The following is a 20,580-nucleotide window of genomic DNA, read 5'->3' on the forward strand; positions in this document are numbered from 1 at the left end:
TGCAGGCAGTCTTAGGAATTGGAAGAGATGAGAAACAGATTCTCCCCTAAAGCTTCCAGAATGAACCAGCCCTGCTGACACCTTGATTTTAGCCCTGTGAAAGACATGTTAGACTTCTGATATTGAGAACTATAAGAGAAAAAGTTTGTGTTGTCTTAAGCCATAAACTTTGTGATAATTTGTTACAGTGGCAACAGGAGAAACCACAAACTATAAAATCTCATATCCAACTTTATTTTTCTTTTAGAAAAAAGATCTCACTCTTGCCCAGACTGGAGTGCAGCTGTACGATTATGTCTCATTGTAGCCTCTAGCTCTTGGGTTCAAGCAGTCCTCCTGCCACAGTATCCCAAATAGATGAGACAACAAGCACATACCACCTTGCCTGGCTGATTTTTAAGTTTTTCATAGAGATGGAGTTTCACTTTCTTGCCTAGGTTGGTCTCCCACTTCCAGCCTTAAGTGATCTTCCTGCCTTATCTTCCCAAAGTGTTAGAATTACAGGCATGTACCACCAGTCCTGACTTTCATATCCAGCTTGAAAGAACAAAGACTAACTACTTTGATAAAACAAAACAACACAGCTATCATCATCTGTATAAAATAAGTATGTTATAACAACTCATCAAACTGGTATCAATGAGTATAAGAAATGGACATCTAACTACATGCAAATAATTCCTTAACTATTTCAGAATAAATTTCTCACAACTAAGGATATATGATACTTTAATATTTTCATTAATATAAACATATCAATTTTCAGGAGTAGTGAAAAGTTTACTGAATGAAGTTCATAGGGTTTTATTCTGTTCTACAGTTTCACTGATACATGCCTCTTGAGATTTAACCAATCTGGTAAATGAGTATTTACTCTATATGAACTGGAGAACATTGAACATGAAAAGCAGGCTGGGCATAGTGGCTCATGCCTGTAATCCTAACACTTTGGGAGGCTAAGGTGGGAGGACTGCTTGAGCTCAGGAGTTTGAGACCAGCCTGGGCAACAAAGTAAGACCCTGTCACTATAAGAAATCAAAAAATTAACTCTGCATGGTGGCATGTGCCTGTGGTCCCAGCAACATGGGAGGCTGAGGCAGGAGGATCACTTAAGCCCAGGAAATGTACTTCAGCTTGGGCGACAAAGTGAGATCTGTCTCAAAGAAAAAAAGAAAAGAAAACAAAACCCAACAACAAAAAAACCCAAAAAATCATGAGGCATCATTAAATATGAAGTCATTGAAAGAAAACAGTCAGATTTTAAAGTCTGTTACTTTTTGGTTGTTTGCCTAAAAAAAAAATTCTATGCTACAGTGTATAATAATTTTTATTCTGCTATCATATAACTACTGGTAATTTAAAAAAATTGTCTGGAAGAAACTAAACTTCAGAATTCAATAACTTTTGTTACATTCATTATGACAAATGATTAATTTATAAATAAAACAATTTTAAGTTTCTAAATAATTCGAGAGGCTTTCGCTAATTGACATATAACCTATAACCTATTTATAAGATGACTTACATGATTCTCAAGGATTATAACAAGTGATTCTGCCTATAGAAGATGCCTGTTGTAGAAGACATCATCAAATACAGGTTTATCTTCTTCCAAATGTTAAATCCTAATATCCTAGTTCCCCCTAAACTTTTCTTCTAAAATGCATTCCTTCTACCATTAAATCTCTATATTATTTGCAAGAGAAAACTTTTAAATGGCGAAATCCATCTTTCTATGATAGTGGTAGAAAGGCAGAAGATGCCAATTAAGTCCCTTACAAATAAGCAATCCATCTGAAACACAGTTTAGATGGTTTTCTTTCCTCTGTAAATTAATTGATTTGAAGTATTTTATTCTCTATCAATTTTCTAAAAATCAGATTAGAAGGGCTGGGCATGGTGGCTCATGCCAATAATCTAGCACTTTGGGAGGTCAAGATGGGTGAATCACGAGGTCAGGAGTTTGAGACCAGCCTGGCCAACAGGGTGAAGCTCCGTCCCTACTAATAATACAAAAATTTAGCTGGGCATGGTGGCGAGTGCCTGTAATCCCAGCTACTTGAGAGTCTGAGGCAGGAGAATCACTTGAACACGGGAGGCAGAGGCTGCAGTGAGCCGAGATCGCACCACTGCACTCCAGCCCAGGAGACAGTGCAAGACTTTGTGTCAAAAACAAAGAACAAAAAACAAAAAACCCGGCTATAAACATTTACACTTCAGTGGCTGTAATCCCAGCACTTTGGGAGACCAAATTGAGGTCACAAGTTCGAGACTGGCCTGACCAACATGGAGAAACCCCATTTCTACTAAAAATACAAAATTAGCCTGGGCGTGGTGGTGCTTGCCTGTGATCCTAGCTACTTCGGAGGCTGAGGCAGGAGAATAGCTTGAACCTGGGAGGTGGAGGTTGTGGTGAGCAGAGATTGTGCCACTGCACTCCAGCCTCGGCAACAAGAGCGAAGCTTAGTTTCAAAAAATAAAAATAAAAAAAATCTCCCAAAACAATGTTTAAAGGATATCACGACTTGAAAATCAAGTTACCAATAAGTTCTATTTGATGAATATGTACTAAGTCTAGATATTCTCATAAGGATCCTGTTCCATATATGTAGCTCCTTATTAAATGCTATTTGATAATGCAAAGAAACACAGAATGGAATTATTTTATTTCTTCAAATCACTGAGAACAGTTGAGCAAAGCTGAAGTCTTTGGATCCCAGGAAAAGTGTAATACTACTAACTTTACACCATATCCCATTTTTTCAAATGTCCAGTATCTACCAGCATTCCCATGCAACTATGGGAATGAACAAATTATTTGGAAAATAAACAAATTATAAAACAACTAGAGCAAACTCTTGATTCTCCTCAGCTGTTGTGGTACCTTGTCAGCTCTCTTTTTAAATGTGACATTTACTCCCTGGTGTGAGGATTTAAAGTAGACATTTAAATACTTAAGAATATCTCAATTCTCAGAGCATTAAGAGTATACTTGAGTTCTCTAAGTAAAATAATAGTTACATAGCACTGTATAGAAAAGTCGGAAAGGCCAAGTATGATTATTAAGATCTCCTCTTTAAAGCAAGACTCAATGAGGTTAGTTGTTAAAGGTCACTCTGTTTATGAGTTAGAATTCAAACTCTGTTTTTCTGACTTTCCATGATCATTATCATTAACATGTTAAATGAGGAGGCCAAGGATCACATGTGCTCACTAAATGCTTTGCATAGGCCTACAGTAATTAAAAACAAAACAAAACAATAAAAACTTTAAGGAGAATATCTCTGTTTGGCCTAATCAACAAGGACAATAGTCATGACCAATACTTTTTGATATTAATTAGATTTCAATATGAGGAAAAATATATCTGTACGTAGAGTACAGAACCAAGGAATCAAAACTAAGTAAGATTTCCCAGGAAAAAAACTAGAGCCAGGGTACATGTACTCAGTCATGACTAGTTTTAGTTTTCAATCTTCTTTTACTTTACTTTTGCAATGTTTATTTTGGAAACAAAAGAAATGACTTTCTTCTGATTTATTCTCTACTAATTTCCAAATCTGTATCTGTCTCCCACGCAACTCTCCTAAACATCTCCATTTGGATGCCCTGTAAATGTCATAAATATAACAGCTCCAATATTTTATTTCCCCCATATGAATGTCTTCCTCTATCTTAAAGACAACCGTGACCCTCCTAGCTACTTCAGCAAAAAATCTTCAAGTCATTTCTGATTCTTCCTTCTAAACATTTCTAACTGGTCATCAACTCCTATTGATTCAAGTAGGTCTCCAAAACCCTGGTTCACCCATCATTATTTCCTGTATAAGCCCATTAAATAATCTCCTTGTTTCTATTCTTTCCCCTTTCCAACTTGTTCTCCATGCTGCTGCTAGAGTTAAACTTCTAAACCAGACTGCACTATGTCCAATTTCTGCCTGAAGGACTCTAAAAGCTTAACTGCCTCAGGATCAAGTTCGAATTCCTCAAAATGGCACACAAAGCCCTTCACAATTTGGGTTCAACTTCCCTAACTCCTTCACAATTTCATCTTTATGTAATTCATCTCCTGTATCCATACATGCCTGTTATAATCCTGAAATACTCCTTGTAGTTTGGCAACATATGACTAATTTAGCTGGCTTTTTCTTTCTCTTTGTAAAACAATGAAATTCACAATTCCCCCAAGACTCAGCTTGAATGTTATTTTCTTTGCAAAGGCTTTCTTTATTCAGAACATACAGAATTAATCATTTGCTACTTTATGTTTTTTTTTTTTTTTTCTTTTGAGACTGAGTTTCGCTCTTGTTACCCAGGCTGTTGTGCAATGGCGTGATCTCGGCTCACCGCAACCTCCGCCTCCTGGGTTCAGGCAATTCTCCTGCCTCAGCCTCCTGAGTAGCTGGGATTACAGGCACACGCCACCATGCCCAGCTAATTTTTTGTATTTTTAGTAGAGACGGGGTTTCACCATGTTGACCAGGATGGTCTCGATCTCCTGACCTCGTGATCCACCCGCCTCGGCCTCCCAAAGTGCTGGGATTACAGGCTTGAGCCACCATGCCCGGCAGCTACTTTATTTTTTTCAGCAACTATAATCCTTTCATTTTAGTATTCCTGGCATTTACCAAAATACCTGACAAAAGAATTTATTAGTCTGCTAACTGAATGCAAGTGAGTTTCCATTTGAAGGTTGGTATCATTACTTTTGGTACAGCACCTGTACTTCTTGCTATACCACAATGTTCCCCATAAAGATAAAGAAAGATTTCTGGATTGAAAGCTGAGAGGGGAATTGGGAAGAAGGGGAATGTAGAAAAGAAGTTCAGTGGAAAAGAGAAAACTTGTGTGTGGTTTTCTGCAATTAGTATAGATGAGACAGAATACTGCAATAATAAACTATTCAGATGAATGGAAGAGGTTAAGTTTAGCGTGTCTTGGTTGGGAAAAAAAAGGAGAGAGAGAAAGAAAAAAGAAATATGGCGGGGTACAGTGGCTCACACTAATTTTTGTATTTTTAGCAGAGACTGAGTTTCACCATTTTGACCTCAAACTTATGACCTCAGGTGATCCACCTGCCATGGCCTCCCAAAGTGCTGGGATTACATATGTGAGCCACCCCATCCAGCCAACTATAAGTATTTAAAATGAAATTGGAAATTCTTTCTCTCCTTTAGGTTCTTTAAATTATGAAAGTTGATGTAACATGATTTAACCTCTTACATTATTTACATTTTGTTTTGCCTTTGGCATGTACAGATGGTTAGTTTCTAAATTTCTTTGATTTCATATGTTCTAAACTAACATTTAGAACTATGTCTAGTTATTATATTTATTCTATTTCACAAGGATCAGAGAGTGCATGTGAAAATACAGGAAATCAGAAAAAAAAGAAGGAAAATACATTATTGCTTTTCAGCTAATTCGGTATGTTTAAACATTTTGTGTAAGAGACAAACTTTTTCAGTAGTTAGGATATGAACATCACTGCTATGTTAAAAATACTACTCACTGTTACCTTGGCAAATGTTGACCCACGTCCTTCTGATTCAATTGTAATGGTTTTTGTACGACGTAGTAAAATCTGATCGATATCCTCTTCACAGAATTTGGAGCCTTCATCTTCTTCCTCCATAATAGCACCATAAGCACCTCTTCGAAGCAGGTCTTCTATTTCCTTTTTGGAAAGCTGTTGAATCTACGGAGAAATTAACTTCCATAAAAACAGTTTTTTTAAAAAGTTCGTAAAACGAGGAAGTATCCCTAAAGGATGTCAAAGAACAAAAGAGGCATGCTTAAACTGCATTTGGGTTTGGGATGCACATAAGAGAGAATTCATGGAAATAATATATTGAAGTTGTTGACTCTTCTTTGCTCTTTTTAAAATAAGAATTACCCATCGGTCTAGAATGACTTTGGTTAAAATAAGGCCTAAAGGTTGGGTAGCCTTTTTCAAAGTTCTTTTTAATACTAGGATTCTTTCTTTCTTTCTTTATTTGAAACAGGGTCTTGCTCTGTTATCCATGCTGGAGTGCAGTGGTGCAAACATAGCTCACTGCAGCCTTGACCTCCTGGGCTCAAGTGATTCTCCCACCTCAGCCTCCCAAGGAGCTTGGACCATAGGCATGCTCCATCATGCCCAGGTAATTTTTATTTTTTATAGAGACAGAGTCTTGCCATACTGCCCAGGCTTGTCTCAAACTCCTGGGCTCAAGCAGGTTAATCCTTCTACCTCAGCCTCTCAAAGTGCTGAGATTACAGGTATGAGCCATGTGCCCAGCCCAGAACTAGGATCCTATTATTGATAGATATTAGGCAAGAACCTTGAGGGGGGAGAAAAAAGCTAAAATATCATCATTTACAACCAGACAAAGCCAATGCTAGTAGTTTGACACTGAAATAAAAAATTTCAAAACTGTTTATATAAACACAAATTCTATTTTGCTGTGCCAATCATACAAATGTCCTAAAAAGAGAGCAAAGAAATTTTATCTTGAAAATACATTTAGAATTCATAAGCTCTGGAGCTATACAGACAGAGCAGGATTCAAAAGTATTAACTAAACATAGCTCCGTCCTGAAAATGCCCCCCTGCATAAAACAAATGTATTTAGTGTTCTGCATGGACCAAAACTAAATGATACACTATTGGAGGTAAAATTAAATACAAAAACACACAAAAACCTCAAGTGAAAAAGAAAATATACATACACCACCAACATTACTTTCTCTTCCACTCATGCTCTGTAATACAGCTTTATCAAGGCCCAGTTTCAAACTGGCTCGGTCAAACATCTCTCTCTCATATGAGTTACGAGTTACCAGTCTATAGACTTTAACTGCTTTGTTCTGACCAATTCTGTGGCAACGAGCTTGGGCCTATAAAAATGAAAAGTTACATATTTAATTATTTTCTCAAGAGGCATGTAATAGCAAATTATATATATGGGATATAAACACATGTAAGAATTCTTAGACCATTTTTATTGAATTCAATATAACCTTTTTCTAGAAATTAAGGTAGAGCTTATTACAACAAGAAATAATCCCACAATCAGGAATAAGTTAAAATTTAGGTTTATAAGCTTAAATATCAAAGAATATAAATTCACAAAGGACTTTTCGGAATCTCACTCTGTCACCCTGGCTGGAGAACAGTGGCACCATCCTGGCTTACTGCAACCTCCACCTCCTGGATTCAAGTGATTTTCCTGCCTCAGTCTCTCAAGTAGCTGGGATTACAGGTGCCCACCACCATGCCCAGGTAATTTTTGCATTTTTAGTACTGACAGGGTTTCACCACATTGGCGAGGGTGGTCTTGAATTCCTGAACTCAAGTGATCCACCTGTCTCGGCCTCCCTAAGTGTTGGAATTACGTAGGCATGAGCCAACATACCCGGCCTTATTATGTTTTAATGGAAGTGTAGTCAATATACTTCTAGGCAGGGACACAAAACTTTTAAACAGATTTTATAGTTGATGTTAACTCAAATTTTTTGATTGTTTGTTTTAGACATGGGGACTTGCTATGTTGCCCAGTCGAACTCCTGGGCTAAAGAGATTCTATCACTTTGGCCTCTCAAAGTACTGGATTACAGGTGTGAGCTACCACACCTAGCTGGCAACTCAACTTTTAAAGTTTAATCTAAATTTCTAAACTTTTTTCTATTACATTATTGACAATCTTTTCAATATATTTTATTTAAGCTGGATAATTTTTTTCCCACAAGTTATTGGGCTAAGGTGGTATTGGGTTACACGAGTAAGTTCTTTAGTAGTGATTTGTGAGATTTTGTACAACCATCACCTGAGCAGTATACGCTGTACTACATTTGCAGTCTTTTATCCCTTGTCCCCACCACTACTCTTTTCCCCATGTCCTCAAAGTCCATCGTATCAATCTTATGCCTTTGTGTTCTCATAGCTTAGCTCCACTTACGAGTGAGGACATATAATGTTTGGTTTTCCATTCCTGAGTTACTTCACTTAGAACAATAGTCTCTAAGATCATCCAGGTCACTGAAAATGCTGTTAATTCATTGTTTTTTTATGGCTGCACAGTATTCCATCGTGTGTGTGTGTGTGTGTGTGTGTGTGTGTGTGTGTGTGTATGTGTATATATACACACACAGTTTCTTTATCTACTTGTTGACTGATGAGCATTTGGGTTGGTTCCATGATTTTGCTATTGTAAACTGTGCTGCTATCAACATGCGTGTACAAGTATCTTTTTTAAATAATGACATATTTTTCTCTCAGTAGATACCCAGTAGTGAGATTGCTGGATCAAATGGTAGTTCTACTTTTAGTTCTTTAAGGAATCTCCACAGTGTTTTCCACAGCAGCTGTACTGGTTTACGTTCCTACCAGCAGTGTAGAAGTGTTCCCTGTTCACCGAATCTATGCCAACATCTACTGTTTTTTGATTACCGCCATTCTTGCAGGAGTAAGGCGGTATTGGACTGTGGTTTTGATTTGCATTTCCCTGATCATTAGTGATGTTGAGCATCTTTTCATGTTTATTGGCCATTTGTATATCTTCTTTTGGGAATTATCTATTCATGTCCTTAGCTCACTTTTTGATGGGATGGTTTTTCTTTTTTCTGACTTGAGTTTGTTACAGATTCTGGAAATTAGTCCTTTTTCAGATGTGTAAGATTGTGAAGATTTTCTCCCCCTCTGTGGGTTGTCTATTTAATCTACTGACTTCCTTTTGCCAGGCAAAAGCTCTTTAGTTTAATTAAGTCTCAGCTATTGTTGAATAGGGTGTCCTTTCTCCACTTTATATTTTTGTTTGCTTTGTCAAAGATAAACTGGCTGTAAGTATTTGAGTTTATTTCTGGGTTCTCTATGCTGTTCCACTGGTCTATGTGTCTATTTTTATACCAGTACCATGCTGTTTTGGTGACTGTGGCCTTGCAGTATAGTTTGAAATCAGATAGTGTGATGCCTTGAAATTTGTTCTTTTTGCTTAGTCCTGCTTTGGTGGTGTGGGCTCTTTTTTGATTCCATATGAATTTCAGAATTTTTTTTTCTAATTCTGTGAAGAAGGATGGTGGTATTTTGATGGGGATTGCATTGAATTTGTAGATTGCTTTTGGCAGTATGGTCATTTTCACAATATTAATTCTTCCCATCCATGAGCATAGGATGTGTTTCTATTTGTTTGTGTCATCTATGATTTCCTTCTAAGCTGGGTAATTTTTTTGGGGAAAAAAACCAAGCAAGGTAAATAACTGTAGAGATCTAAATTTTATTTAAATGAAGGAGAAACTAATTATCTAATATGTATATATGTTAGAAGTGGAGACATCAGAGATCACATAAGGGCTGTACATTTTATAATGAGTTCCTACTAAACAAACTTTGTATGATAAATCTTGACTCCAAATATTCTATAAAACCTAGTTTTTCTCCCAAATTACTAATCACCTCCCCATTATCTTCAGACAAATTAAATCATAAAATGTGGCTTTAAAATTTATAGGGGGCGCTGATGTTATGTTCTTCATTGACATTTTTATTCTATCCACATCCAATTTGTGCCATTTGGAACCCAGGACTGTAAATAGGCAACTTTGCTCTAGGTGTAGGGTAAGTACAGTAAGCCAAAATTATCTTAGTCTGCAAAAATTGGATCTACATTAGCAGTTAAATAGAAAACCAAGTGAGAGGGAGAAGTTGGGAGATTCAGGATAGTTTCTCCACTTTTTTTTCAGGTTCTATAAAGTGACTTTATTATTTTAAGTTAACTTTTAGAACATCCACTTTGGGCTGTTATACGTACAAACATGCATTTCAAAGGCGAACAATTATTATTTGGGTTAAATGTAGGAATTGGGAAACTACAGCTTGTGGATCAAATCTGGTCTGCCAACACAGGCTTTTTTACCTTTTAAAGGATTGTGACAAATGAACAAGAATGTGTGATAAAGACGTTATGTTGCTTGAAATATTTACTAATTGAGCCTTCTACAGAGAGTTGGTCTCTGGCTTACTGTATTAATTTTGGATCTTTAGATATTTTAAAGTAGATTACATATAGTTACATAAATGAGCAATTTATAATATGTTTTAGGCTAGGTATATTCTCAATAACCATTTATTGTATTTGTTTTTATACTTATTTAAAAAAATTATATGGCTGGTCTGATTCACAGAGATTGAACTCTACTTTTCCCCTTCTCATGATTATACTTGACTAGCCTTATAATGAAAAGTACCAATATTAATTGCAATACAATTAAGACTGAAGAATAATAAAATAATTTCTCTTATGTTTTGTTCTCCTTTCATATCCTTCTGCAAATTTAGAACCTCTTCTATCACTGTAATTAATATTCCTATATTTCTATGTAGTCCAAGTACAGTCATTACCTATATGTGTGGCTTCATGTTCTGAAGTATTTTATAAAAACGCATAATATATTATGATTACAAGATAAAATTAGAATAAGCGAGAACTTATTTTTAAGGATTAAAATTCTGAAATGTTAATTTTATTACAAATAAATTATTCTTAGAGCTGAAGGTCTCTCTCAAATTTACATAATATTCTTTAAACTATAAAAATACTGGGTCAAGCATGATGACAAATGCCTATAAACCTAGTACTTTTGGAGGCCAAGACAGGAGAAATGCTTGAGTCCTAGGGTTCAAGACCAGCCTGGGCAACATAGTGAGACTTCATATCTAAACAAACAAACAAAATTACTGTACTCAAATAAGTATAACTTTTTATAAGCTAGTAAGACATATTTTATAAGACATAAAAATGTAAAAAATTTTTGTCATTATAGTTTTTATCTTAAAAATTAAAATAATTTCAGCTATTTTATTTGGCACAGATAGTTCATAGAGAGACACATGTTAGTTTGTCCAGATAAAAATAAAAGATGTGGATTACCAAAAACAGTTACACAATTTTACTTTTTTAAAAAAACGCATTTCTTGTTAGCCAAGTAAACTACTTACCTGAAGATCATTTTGAGGATTCCAATCAGAATCAAAAATTATACATGTATCAGCTGCAGTTAAGTTGATGCCCAACCCACCAGCTCGGGTACACAGGAGAAAAACAAATCTATCTGAATCAGGTTTACTAAATCTATCTATAGCAGCTTGTCGAAGATTTCCTCTGACTCTGCCATCAATTCGCTCATACAAATATCTATGGAATGAAATGCAATAAATTTACATAAATAAATATAATAAAATTGAAGACATATTCTATCAAATATAAGGTCAGTTTTCCTAAAGCATTATGTTTTCTCTAAAATTCAGAAGAATATCATCTCAACTAGTTTCTGTGGCTTTATACTTTTTGATGTTGGTGCTAAGGAGAAAACAAAAACTAATATAAAGATACAAAACCTCTGAATTCCTGGATGTATAGGTAAAAGAACACTACCACAACGAATTTTATTTCGGAAGTTAGAATAAAAAAAGACAGTCTATAAAGCTACTTTGCTGATCTCATCATAATAAATTTTTTTTCAAGAAGTAAAGACTTTCACAAAACTTTATACAAGAAGGCTACAAATGTTTCTTTCGCTCTCGACTGACATACTTGCTTCTACATTGCAATCTATTAAGAACACACTGGAATGCTGTTGAATTCTTTATAGTCATTACTGCAAAGTAATTATCTTATTTTATCCTTCCCCATTTAACATATACAAAACTAAAAAACTTCAAGGCATCAAATAAAAATAAAATACATAAAAATGTAGGCACTAGGATTCAAAGTGGTATACATATGACATCTGCTACACTTCTACATAGGATTTACTAGAGTTGTAGCAGTTGCTCCATGGTTATCTCTTATACCTGCGAAACGGAGGTAAGACTTCTAATAATGTTTTTTATGACAAGAAAAAAACTCTGGATTTTCCATGAAATTACAATAGAAATTTATAAGTACAGTTTTATCTGTAAAAAGTTCTTCACATAAGGAGATCCAAAAAATGTAAGAATGGCTATTTTTGAAAACACTGCAATTTAATGTTTGTATCACTTACATGACATAAAATTGAGAAAAATATACATTTTAAAATGAGGCAAAAGAGTAGGACACTGAAAATAACAATGAAACTAGAAATAAAAATGAAAATAAAACAAACGACATAATCTCTAATAATATAAATCAGTACAGACCTTTACTTATCTATATGGGTTAAAGTCTATTGAATTAAAATCTGCAAGCCAGGTATGGTGGCTCATGCCTATAACCCCAGTACTTTGGGAGGCTGAGGTAGAACTGTTTCAATCCAGGAGTTTGAGACCAGCTTGGGCAACATAGTGAGACCCTCCCTCTACCAAAAATAAACAAATTAGCTGGGTGTGGTAGTGTATTCCTGTAGTCCCAGCTTCCTGGGAGGCTGAGGTGGGAAGATTGCTTGAGCTTAGGAGTTTGAGGCTGCAATGAGCTATGATCACACCACTGCACACTACTCTGGGCAACAGAGTGAGACACTGTCTCAAAAAAAAAAAAAAAATCTACAGCTGAAATAGCCTAAATACTGATTAGACAATATTTAACACTATCTTACCGAGATTTACCAATAAACAAAATAAAACAAAAAAAACCCACACTGAAACAAATAGAAAAATATTAAAGCATGAACAAATTTTATATAGTATATAAGAATAAAAGTACCACAACTTAAGGTTCTAATTATAACAATGAAATAGATCCAAAGGTTCTTGAATCACTTTTTTCAATTTTGAAGATGACTATTGTAAATATAAGTCTATTTAAAGTTTCATTACTACAAGGTTTATAAATCAAGTAAAATGTACATTATTAAATCCATTCCTGTCACACAGTACTTATTTGCAAACTTTTCTAAATTGTACTTCTCAGGCATATCTAATATTCCAACATTTGCACACTGGGAAAATATAACACATAATCAATCCTAAACAATCTTTACTTATAAATTTGAATGCTTTATTCTAATCTAGGTAAAAAGAAAGATATGAGTAAAGTTCATTTACAGTACAGTGCTGCACAAATCTTAATAGCATATACTTAGCATAATTCATAGTATAATTCAGTGGATTACAGTATGCTTTACCTTTTATGTATGAGATAGTCCTCCAGAATGTCAAGGCAGCGAACCATCTGAGAGAAGATGAGCACTTTATGACCTCCAGCTTTCATTTTGGGAAGCAATTTATCAATAAGGACCAATTTACCAGCAGACTGGATCATTGCTTGAAGATGAAAATCAGAAGCAGCTGGATTATATGTATCTCTAAATTCTCCAAGTATTTTCTCCTCAGCACCTGTCAAAGAAATAGTAGATGAAAGAAGCAATGCAAAAATGCAGGAAATTCCCAACTGCTTTCTTTTTAATCAAAATTAGTGCTCCTGTGTGCTTCTGTAACATAATTTTCTAATGGCATGTACACTGCTTTTATTAGAATTATTCATGCTCGTTGCTGAACCTCCACCAATACCAGACTGTAATTTCATTGAGGACATGGACAATGTCTTAAACATCTTTCCATCTCCTTGGATACCTGGCATAATGCCTTGTATAAATTTATGTTTGCTAAATGTTTAATGAATGCTATTAGGGAAAAAATAAAACTGTTGAGTAAACACATGTATTTTTTTAAAAAATCTAATATTTAAGCACCAATCATGTATTTGGTATTTAAATATTAGATGTTTAAAACTAACCCAGTTGAGTAAACACATATTTTTAAACAAACATCTAATATTTAAATACCAATCATAACAGTTGTCATCACTGATGATTGATCATAATTGATTTGGATGTGTCTATGGAGATCTTGTTAGCCACCAAAACAAGGAAACAAGAAAAAATTAAGGCTAGGTACAGTGGCTCACGCCTGTCATTTCAATACTATGGGAGGCTAAGGCAGAAGGATTTATTGAGGCCAGGAGTTTGAGACCAGCCTGGGCAATATAGCAAGACACCATCTCTACCAAAAAACAAACAAACAAACAAAAAAACCAAAGAAAGAAAGAAATTAGCTGGGCATGGTAGTGCATATGTCTACTTCTAGTTACTAAGGAGGCTGAGGTGGAAGAATCAATTTCCAGCTTGAAGCTACTGTGTGCTATGAACACACTACTGGACTCCAGCCTGGATTATAGAGCGACACTATCTCAAAAATAAAATAAAATAAAAGAAAGAAAGAAGAGAATAAACTAAAATAAAGTCATGTTATAGGTCCTTGATGCATACTTCCTTTAGATAATCCATATCAGAATTAAAGAGGCTGTCTGTATTTCTTTCCTCAACCTGTCTAGCCATAAGAGAGTACTATAAAACTGCAAGAGAGACTTCGGTTGTCTTGAACAAAGTAGGTAGAGAGGTACATACTCCCAGGCATAAGTGAAAAACCCAAACATACACTAGGAGAGAGCCTGATGAGATCTTAAAAAGTAACATTATTACAGCACAAAATTCAAACACTAACTGATGTATCTAGACTGGAAGGAAGCCAGGAAAAAACTGTAAATGCAGAAGCCCCGAAAATCAGCTTTGCTGTCTTTGTCCACAATTAGGATTAAACAAGAGGACAAATTCTAATCCAAATTATACTGAACAAACTCCTGCTGTTGTAACCTCGTGTGCTAACATCAGTCACTGTAACAAAGTAGTTCACATTGCCTCTGATTCTGTAACACTTGTAATTCCTCAGAATATCACCGTAGAGAGTCATAACAGCTACTACAGCTGTAATGTTTTGTTTATTAATATTTACTGCAAGAAAAAAGTATTTGTTATAATCTTTTTTAGCTACCTTTGATAAGATATGGATGATTACAGCATTTCCTGAGCTCCATCATGGTATTGACCAAGTTAGGTACATTAGTTTGTCCTGCTCCTTTGGATAAAAACGAAAAGTTCTTTTCCAAGATAGCCCGGTAATATTTCTTTTGAATGTTAGTAAGTTCTACTTCAATGATGGTTTCTTCTTTAGGTGCCAACTTCTTTTCCACATCTTCTTTTAATCGTCTCAACATCATTGGTTTCAGGATAGCCTGAAGTTTCTGTACCTGAATTAAAAATGATAAAAAGATATATAACATAAGTGAGCATTTAATTACACATATAAAATAATTACAATAATTAGAAATGTGATGAATATATTTACAAAGAGCAATAGGATACCTGTTCCTCTGTTTTCAGATCCCCAAATTCTTGCATAAATGTTGACTCAGAAGGAAATCTTAAAGGTTCAAGAAAGTGAAGAAGACTAAACAGTTCTTCAACTGTATTTTGGAGAGGTGTGCCAGTCAAAAGCACCTTGTGTTCCTACATAAAGTGAGAATAATTCACATCAAACATCATAGTACTAAAATTATATGAAAGCTGACTTAGGTTACCAAATGTTCAATATGCAAATATTTTTCTGACCATACATATATATATGTCTCTATGTATATATAGATATATATCTATGTATACATACATATATATCTATATATATACATAGATATATATATAGATATATATGTATGTATACATATCTATGTATATATAGATACATATGTATGTATACATAGATATGTATCTATATATATTTATAGATCTCTATATATAAGTACATTTATATACAGATTTTATATATATATATATATATATATATATATATTTTAGAGACAAGGTCTTGCTGTGACACCCAGGCTGGAGTCTAATTGTGCCATCATAGTTCAGCATTACACAAACAACATAATTACAATGATTAGAATAAATTACAGTAGTACCACTGTAACCTCGAACTCCTGGGCTTAAGAAATCCTCCTTCCTCAGGCTCCTGAGTAGCTAGCATTGCAGGTATGCAAAACATCTGGCTAATTTAAAAAAATTTTTTTGTAGAGATGAAGTCTTACTTATTATCCAGCTGGTCTTGAGCTCCAGGCCTCAAGCCATCCCAAAGTGCTGGGATTAAAGGTATGAGCCACCATACCCGAACTCATAATTTTCAAGAGTTAAAATACATTTCTACCCACAAATCTTCAGAAATATACTTTCCCAATCACTTTTTAAAAACTCTGTATCATTCCTGAAATACCTCACTTTGTATGCTATTTATGCCTTTAAAAATTCTAAATAATTTTAGAAGCAAAGAAATAAATATTCTAAAAAAAAAAAAAGAGGGAATCTTTTTCTTTGGTACTCAACCATTCTTAGTATGGTAATTTGTGTACCAAAGAGTGCTTATTATTTATAATTTGGATGATCATCATTTAACTCTTCAAACATGAACAAATTATCAAATCACTGAGGTTACAATCCCAGAATGTAAAGGACTAATATGCTTTGAAGCTAGAATTCTTTAAAAATTAAACATAATAGTAAAAGAAGAAAATAAACGTAGAATATTTTTAATGGTAGTACAAATTATTTAAAAATTTATTTGACAAAACCTCTAAATTCCCAAATTAAATATTTGTATATGCATCTGTGAAATCCGTATATTATGTATATGGTAGTAAATGGCCTAGAAAGATAGACAGAAAATCATACTGGAAAATAAGGTATTGAACTGGGTGTGGCATAGATGGAGAAGGAGTAAAAAGGAACACTTTTAAGTTTTTACAGAATGTGGTTCTTTATATTTGAACTGTTTGTTCAAGTGCTCATGTAGTAATTATGATCTTAATTAAAAATCAAAATGTTTAAAAAAAGCTTTCATTTGTAAGAAGCAAACACAGTAACAAAAAGATGACTATAAGAAATCCCATTATTAATTATAACCAATATATGTTAAACATGTAGAATTGTGTAGGACTTTTTATCATAAATAATCTGAATAATATAACTTTGGTAAAGGGACTTTTTATTAAGGAATGCATGGCTTAAAAGTTATGGTCTTATTTTCTTTTAAATAGTACATACTCCATTGACATTTCTTATTTTAAAAATTAATTACTAACACTTTTTGGAGGAAAGAGCTAAAACATTTGAAGCTGTAGAAAGTAGAATTTTTTTTCTTATGAATTAAAGCAACAACAAAAAAAACCCACACAACTCAATTATCACAAATAGAATTCAGACATACCAATACTCCAAAACTAAAAAACAAACGTTTTTAGCATTAACTCTAAGACCTTTTACTATACAGCTAATAAACTGAATTGTCATAATGACGATATTAAGTTACTTACCAGATTCATGAGTTTGAGGCCTTCTAAGAGTTTACAATTTTTATTTTTTAACCTATGTGCTTCATCAATAATCACACATCGCCATTCAATTGCATTAAGCTCTCCACAGCCTCCAAGAATCATTTCAAAAGTGGTGATGATGGCTTGGAATCTATAAGCTCCTCGAATTATGCGCCCCTAGAAATGATCAAATGTAATTTGACATTATTTTAATTGCATATTTTTATTCCTGTCAAATGGCATCTGATAACATCTCTTACAAAACATTTCCAATGAAATTTTTACATAAGCAGACATTCCCTTACAATAAAAAGTTTTAGCATTAAAACTGTATTATATGTGTTCAATAATGTTAAAAATTATGCCAACATAATTATTTTATTTATAATAGTATCCTAATAAACATTTCTTGGTAAAATGTTTTATAATAATTTTTAATAATTATAATAATTTTGGGCAAGAAATAATCATTATAAATCTGGCCAATGAGATTTCAGTATTAGTTCTCATTACTTACAGCACTGAGTTCACAAATATAATAGCAAATAAATAGTGAATAATTAGTCATCCAAATAATTTATTCAGAAGATATTGAGTACTAATGTGCCAGAACCTGTTCTAGTTGCCAGAGATGTAGCAGTAAACAAAACAGATAACAATAATTATCCAATTAAAACATATGATAATGAATCTAATGCAGGACATAGTTATTAAGAAAATAATTTTTACAAAAGTAAATTAGAAAGAGATAAGGGTTGTGGAATAAAATAAAGCAAGAATGTGGGATGATAAGTTTAAGGTTGAAGGTGAGTTGGGGAGGGATAACATGTGGAGAAATGCCAGACACAGGTGATGGGGAGGAAGGCAGCAAACCACCCTGCCATGTATGTACCTATGCAACAATCTTGCATGTTCTTTACATGTATCCCAAAACATAAAATGCAATAAAATATATATTTTTTAAAAAAGGTTGGAGGTGAACACTGCACGTTTATACAGAGTGGTTGGGAGACCATTAGTGTGATGCGACACTTGAGAAAAAATGTAAAGATGAGGGAGGAAGTCATGTTGATATCTACAGATCTGGAAAAGAAAGCATTCTTGGTAAAAGAAGGAGCAAGTGGGAAGGCCCTAAGGTAGAAGTGTCTTTGGCAGCATTCAGATAATAGCAAGCAAGCCAGAGTGTTTGAAACCCAGTGAGTTGAGGAGGGGATGAGGCAGACTGCAGGACACACTGTGATACAAGCTTTGACTCTGACTAAGACACTATTGAAGGGGTTTGTAAGCAGTGTCCTGATTTGATATACATTTTTTTAAATGTCCTTTTGGCAGTTATGGTGAAACCTGTCTGAAGAGGCCAAAGACAGGATCATGGAGACCAGTTTAAAAGCTGCCATCCAGGAGAATTGCCTAAACCCATGAGGCAGAGGTTGCAATGAGCCGAGATCGTGCCACTGCACTCCAGCCTGGGCAATGGAGTGAGATTTCTCTAAATACATACATACATACAGACATATACAAAGAGCTGCCATACTAATGCAAGTAAGAAATCTTCATTGGAGGTCATGAGAAGTGTGCTCAGTTCTAGATAAATTTTGAAAGTAGAGTCAGCCAGGCATGGTGGCTCATGCCTATAATCCCACCACTTTGGGAGGCTGAGGCAAGTGGATCATGAGGTCAGGAGTTTGAGATCCGCAGGGTGAAACCCCATGTAACAAGGTCAGGAGTTCAAGACCAACATGGTGAAACCCCATCTCTACTAAAAATACAAAAATTAGCTGGGCGTGGTGGCGGGCACCTGCAATCCCAGCTACTTGGGAAGCTAAGGCAGGAGAATTGCCTGAACCTAGGAGGCACAGGTTGTGGTGAGCTGAGATTGCGCCACCGCACTCCGCCTGGGCAACAGAGTAAGACTCCATCTCAGAAAAAAAAAAGGAAAACAAAGCCAACAAGATTTCCCAATGGATAGCATGGAGTAAGGCAGGGCAGGGCCTCAAATTTACCACTAAAAATTTTAGCTGAAAAAACTGGAAGTGCATGTTGTTATTTACTAAAAAGAAGTAGTTTCGAATTTTGATTTTGTATGTTAATTTTGAGACATCTATTAGACATAGCCATGTGCAGTTAAGTAGGCATTTGGGTATGACTCCGGAATTTACAAAAGAGTTTAGAGTTGGTGATACAGAGTTAGGAATTTCAGCAGTACGAATGGTATTGAAAGTTACATGTATGTATAAAATCTGTGAGATAATGAGTGTATTTGCAGACTAAGCTTTGAGTTATCCCAAAGTTTAGATATAGGGAAGGTAAGAAGGAATCAATAAAGGGTGCTTGAAAAAGAATAAGTGGTGATGTAGGACAGGACGGTGTCCTGGAATCTAAGTGAAGAGAGTGTTTAAACAGGGTTTAAAACATAAGCTGTTGAAAGTGAAAAGAAGGGATAAAAACAGTTGGGTATTCTGACTTAGATTTTAATTCATATTAACTTAATTAATTTTAGACTAATTAATATTAATGATTAAGTTGAATAATAGCTCAAATAGAATATTATTAAAATAGGTATAAATTATAAATTTGTGGCATTTATACAGCTGTAAAAACCTGGGATATTATATGTTCAGTTAAACTGGTATCACAGTGTTTAATAACAGGGGCTCTTGAATCTGACTGACTTGAGTTTCTTAATCCTGGTTTTGCATTGTGATTTTGGGCAATTCGTGCAACTTCTTTAGCCTCAGTTTTCTCATGTGTAAAATGGAGACAATACTATTTTACAATGTTGATATTACAAAGATTAAGTGAAATAATACATGTAAACTGTTTAGCATAATGCCTGGCACATGGTAAATAATAAATGTTTGTGGCTATTAGTTTATCATTTCTGTTACTTTGCCAAGGGCAATTTAGAAAAATTTTAGCATAATTTTAGTAATACTGTTATTTCAACCTATTTGATAACATAAAAAAAACCAGAAGTTAAATATTCACTTAATTTATATAAAAATGCATTTGAAAGAGTTAACTCTAAAAGTTATTCTTAAATTTGAAGCACGGATCGATTTATCCCATTACAGGAGACATCTTTATCTTTTGAAATGTAAAACCTCTTTAGATAATATATATCTAGAATTTGCAACATTTATCATAAAAATACAATATTTAATATACACAATTCAGTTTATCACACATCAAGAATCTTCCAGGTTTTTGGTTATCACATTTAAGCCAAACTCATGTGACACAAATATTAAAATCGTAACTTGAAGTCTTTTTAAGTCTCAAGATATTAGTTGTGCTTTCTGTAAAAAACGAGAATCTCAAATAATTTTTATGACAACATACACCTCTAAAATTCTACAAATGTATGATTAAGAATAATGAAACACTAGGTCATGTTGAAAATGATCACCTTTGCACTTTTGGA

The 20,580-nt window shown here is 34.4% G+C and overlaps 1 protein-coding gene across 11 annotated transcripts in view; it reads right to left on the minus strand.

The window, feature by feature from the left end:
• CHD9 (chromodomain helicase DNA binding protein 9) overlaps positions 1-20,580 on the minus strand; it is a 274,030-nt gene that overhangs the window by 69,254 nt on the left and 184,196 nt on the right. For all 11 annotated transcript variants that reach the window (XM_074402982.1, XM_074402992.1, XM_074402975.1 and 8 more), the window contains 7 exons: positions 17,157-17,333; positions 15,157-15,300; positions 14,786-15,041; positions 13,081-13,291; positions 10,976-11,171; positions 6,712-6,879; positions 5,519-5,698 (listed from right to left, as the gene is read on the minus strand). In XM_074402982.1, the coding sequence (XP_074259083.1) occupies positions 5,519-5,698; positions 6,712-6,879; positions 10,976-11,171; positions 13,081-13,291; positions 14,786-15,041; positions 15,157-15,300; positions 17,157-17,333 (1,332 nt within the window). The remainder of the gene's footprint in view (positions 1-5,518; positions 5,699-6,711; positions 6,880-10,975; positions 11,172-13,080; positions 13,292-14,785; positions 15,042-15,156; positions 15,301-17,156; positions 17,334-20,580) is intronic.

Source organism: Saimiri boliviensis, chromosome 1, assembly GCF_048565385.1.
Source record: "Saimiri boliviensis isolate mSaiBol1 chromosome 1, mSaiBol1.pri, whole genome shotgun sequence".
Classification (NCBI taxonomy): domain Eukaryota; kingdom Metazoa; phylum Chordata; class Mammalia; order Primates; family Cebidae; genus Saimiri; species Saimiri boliviensis.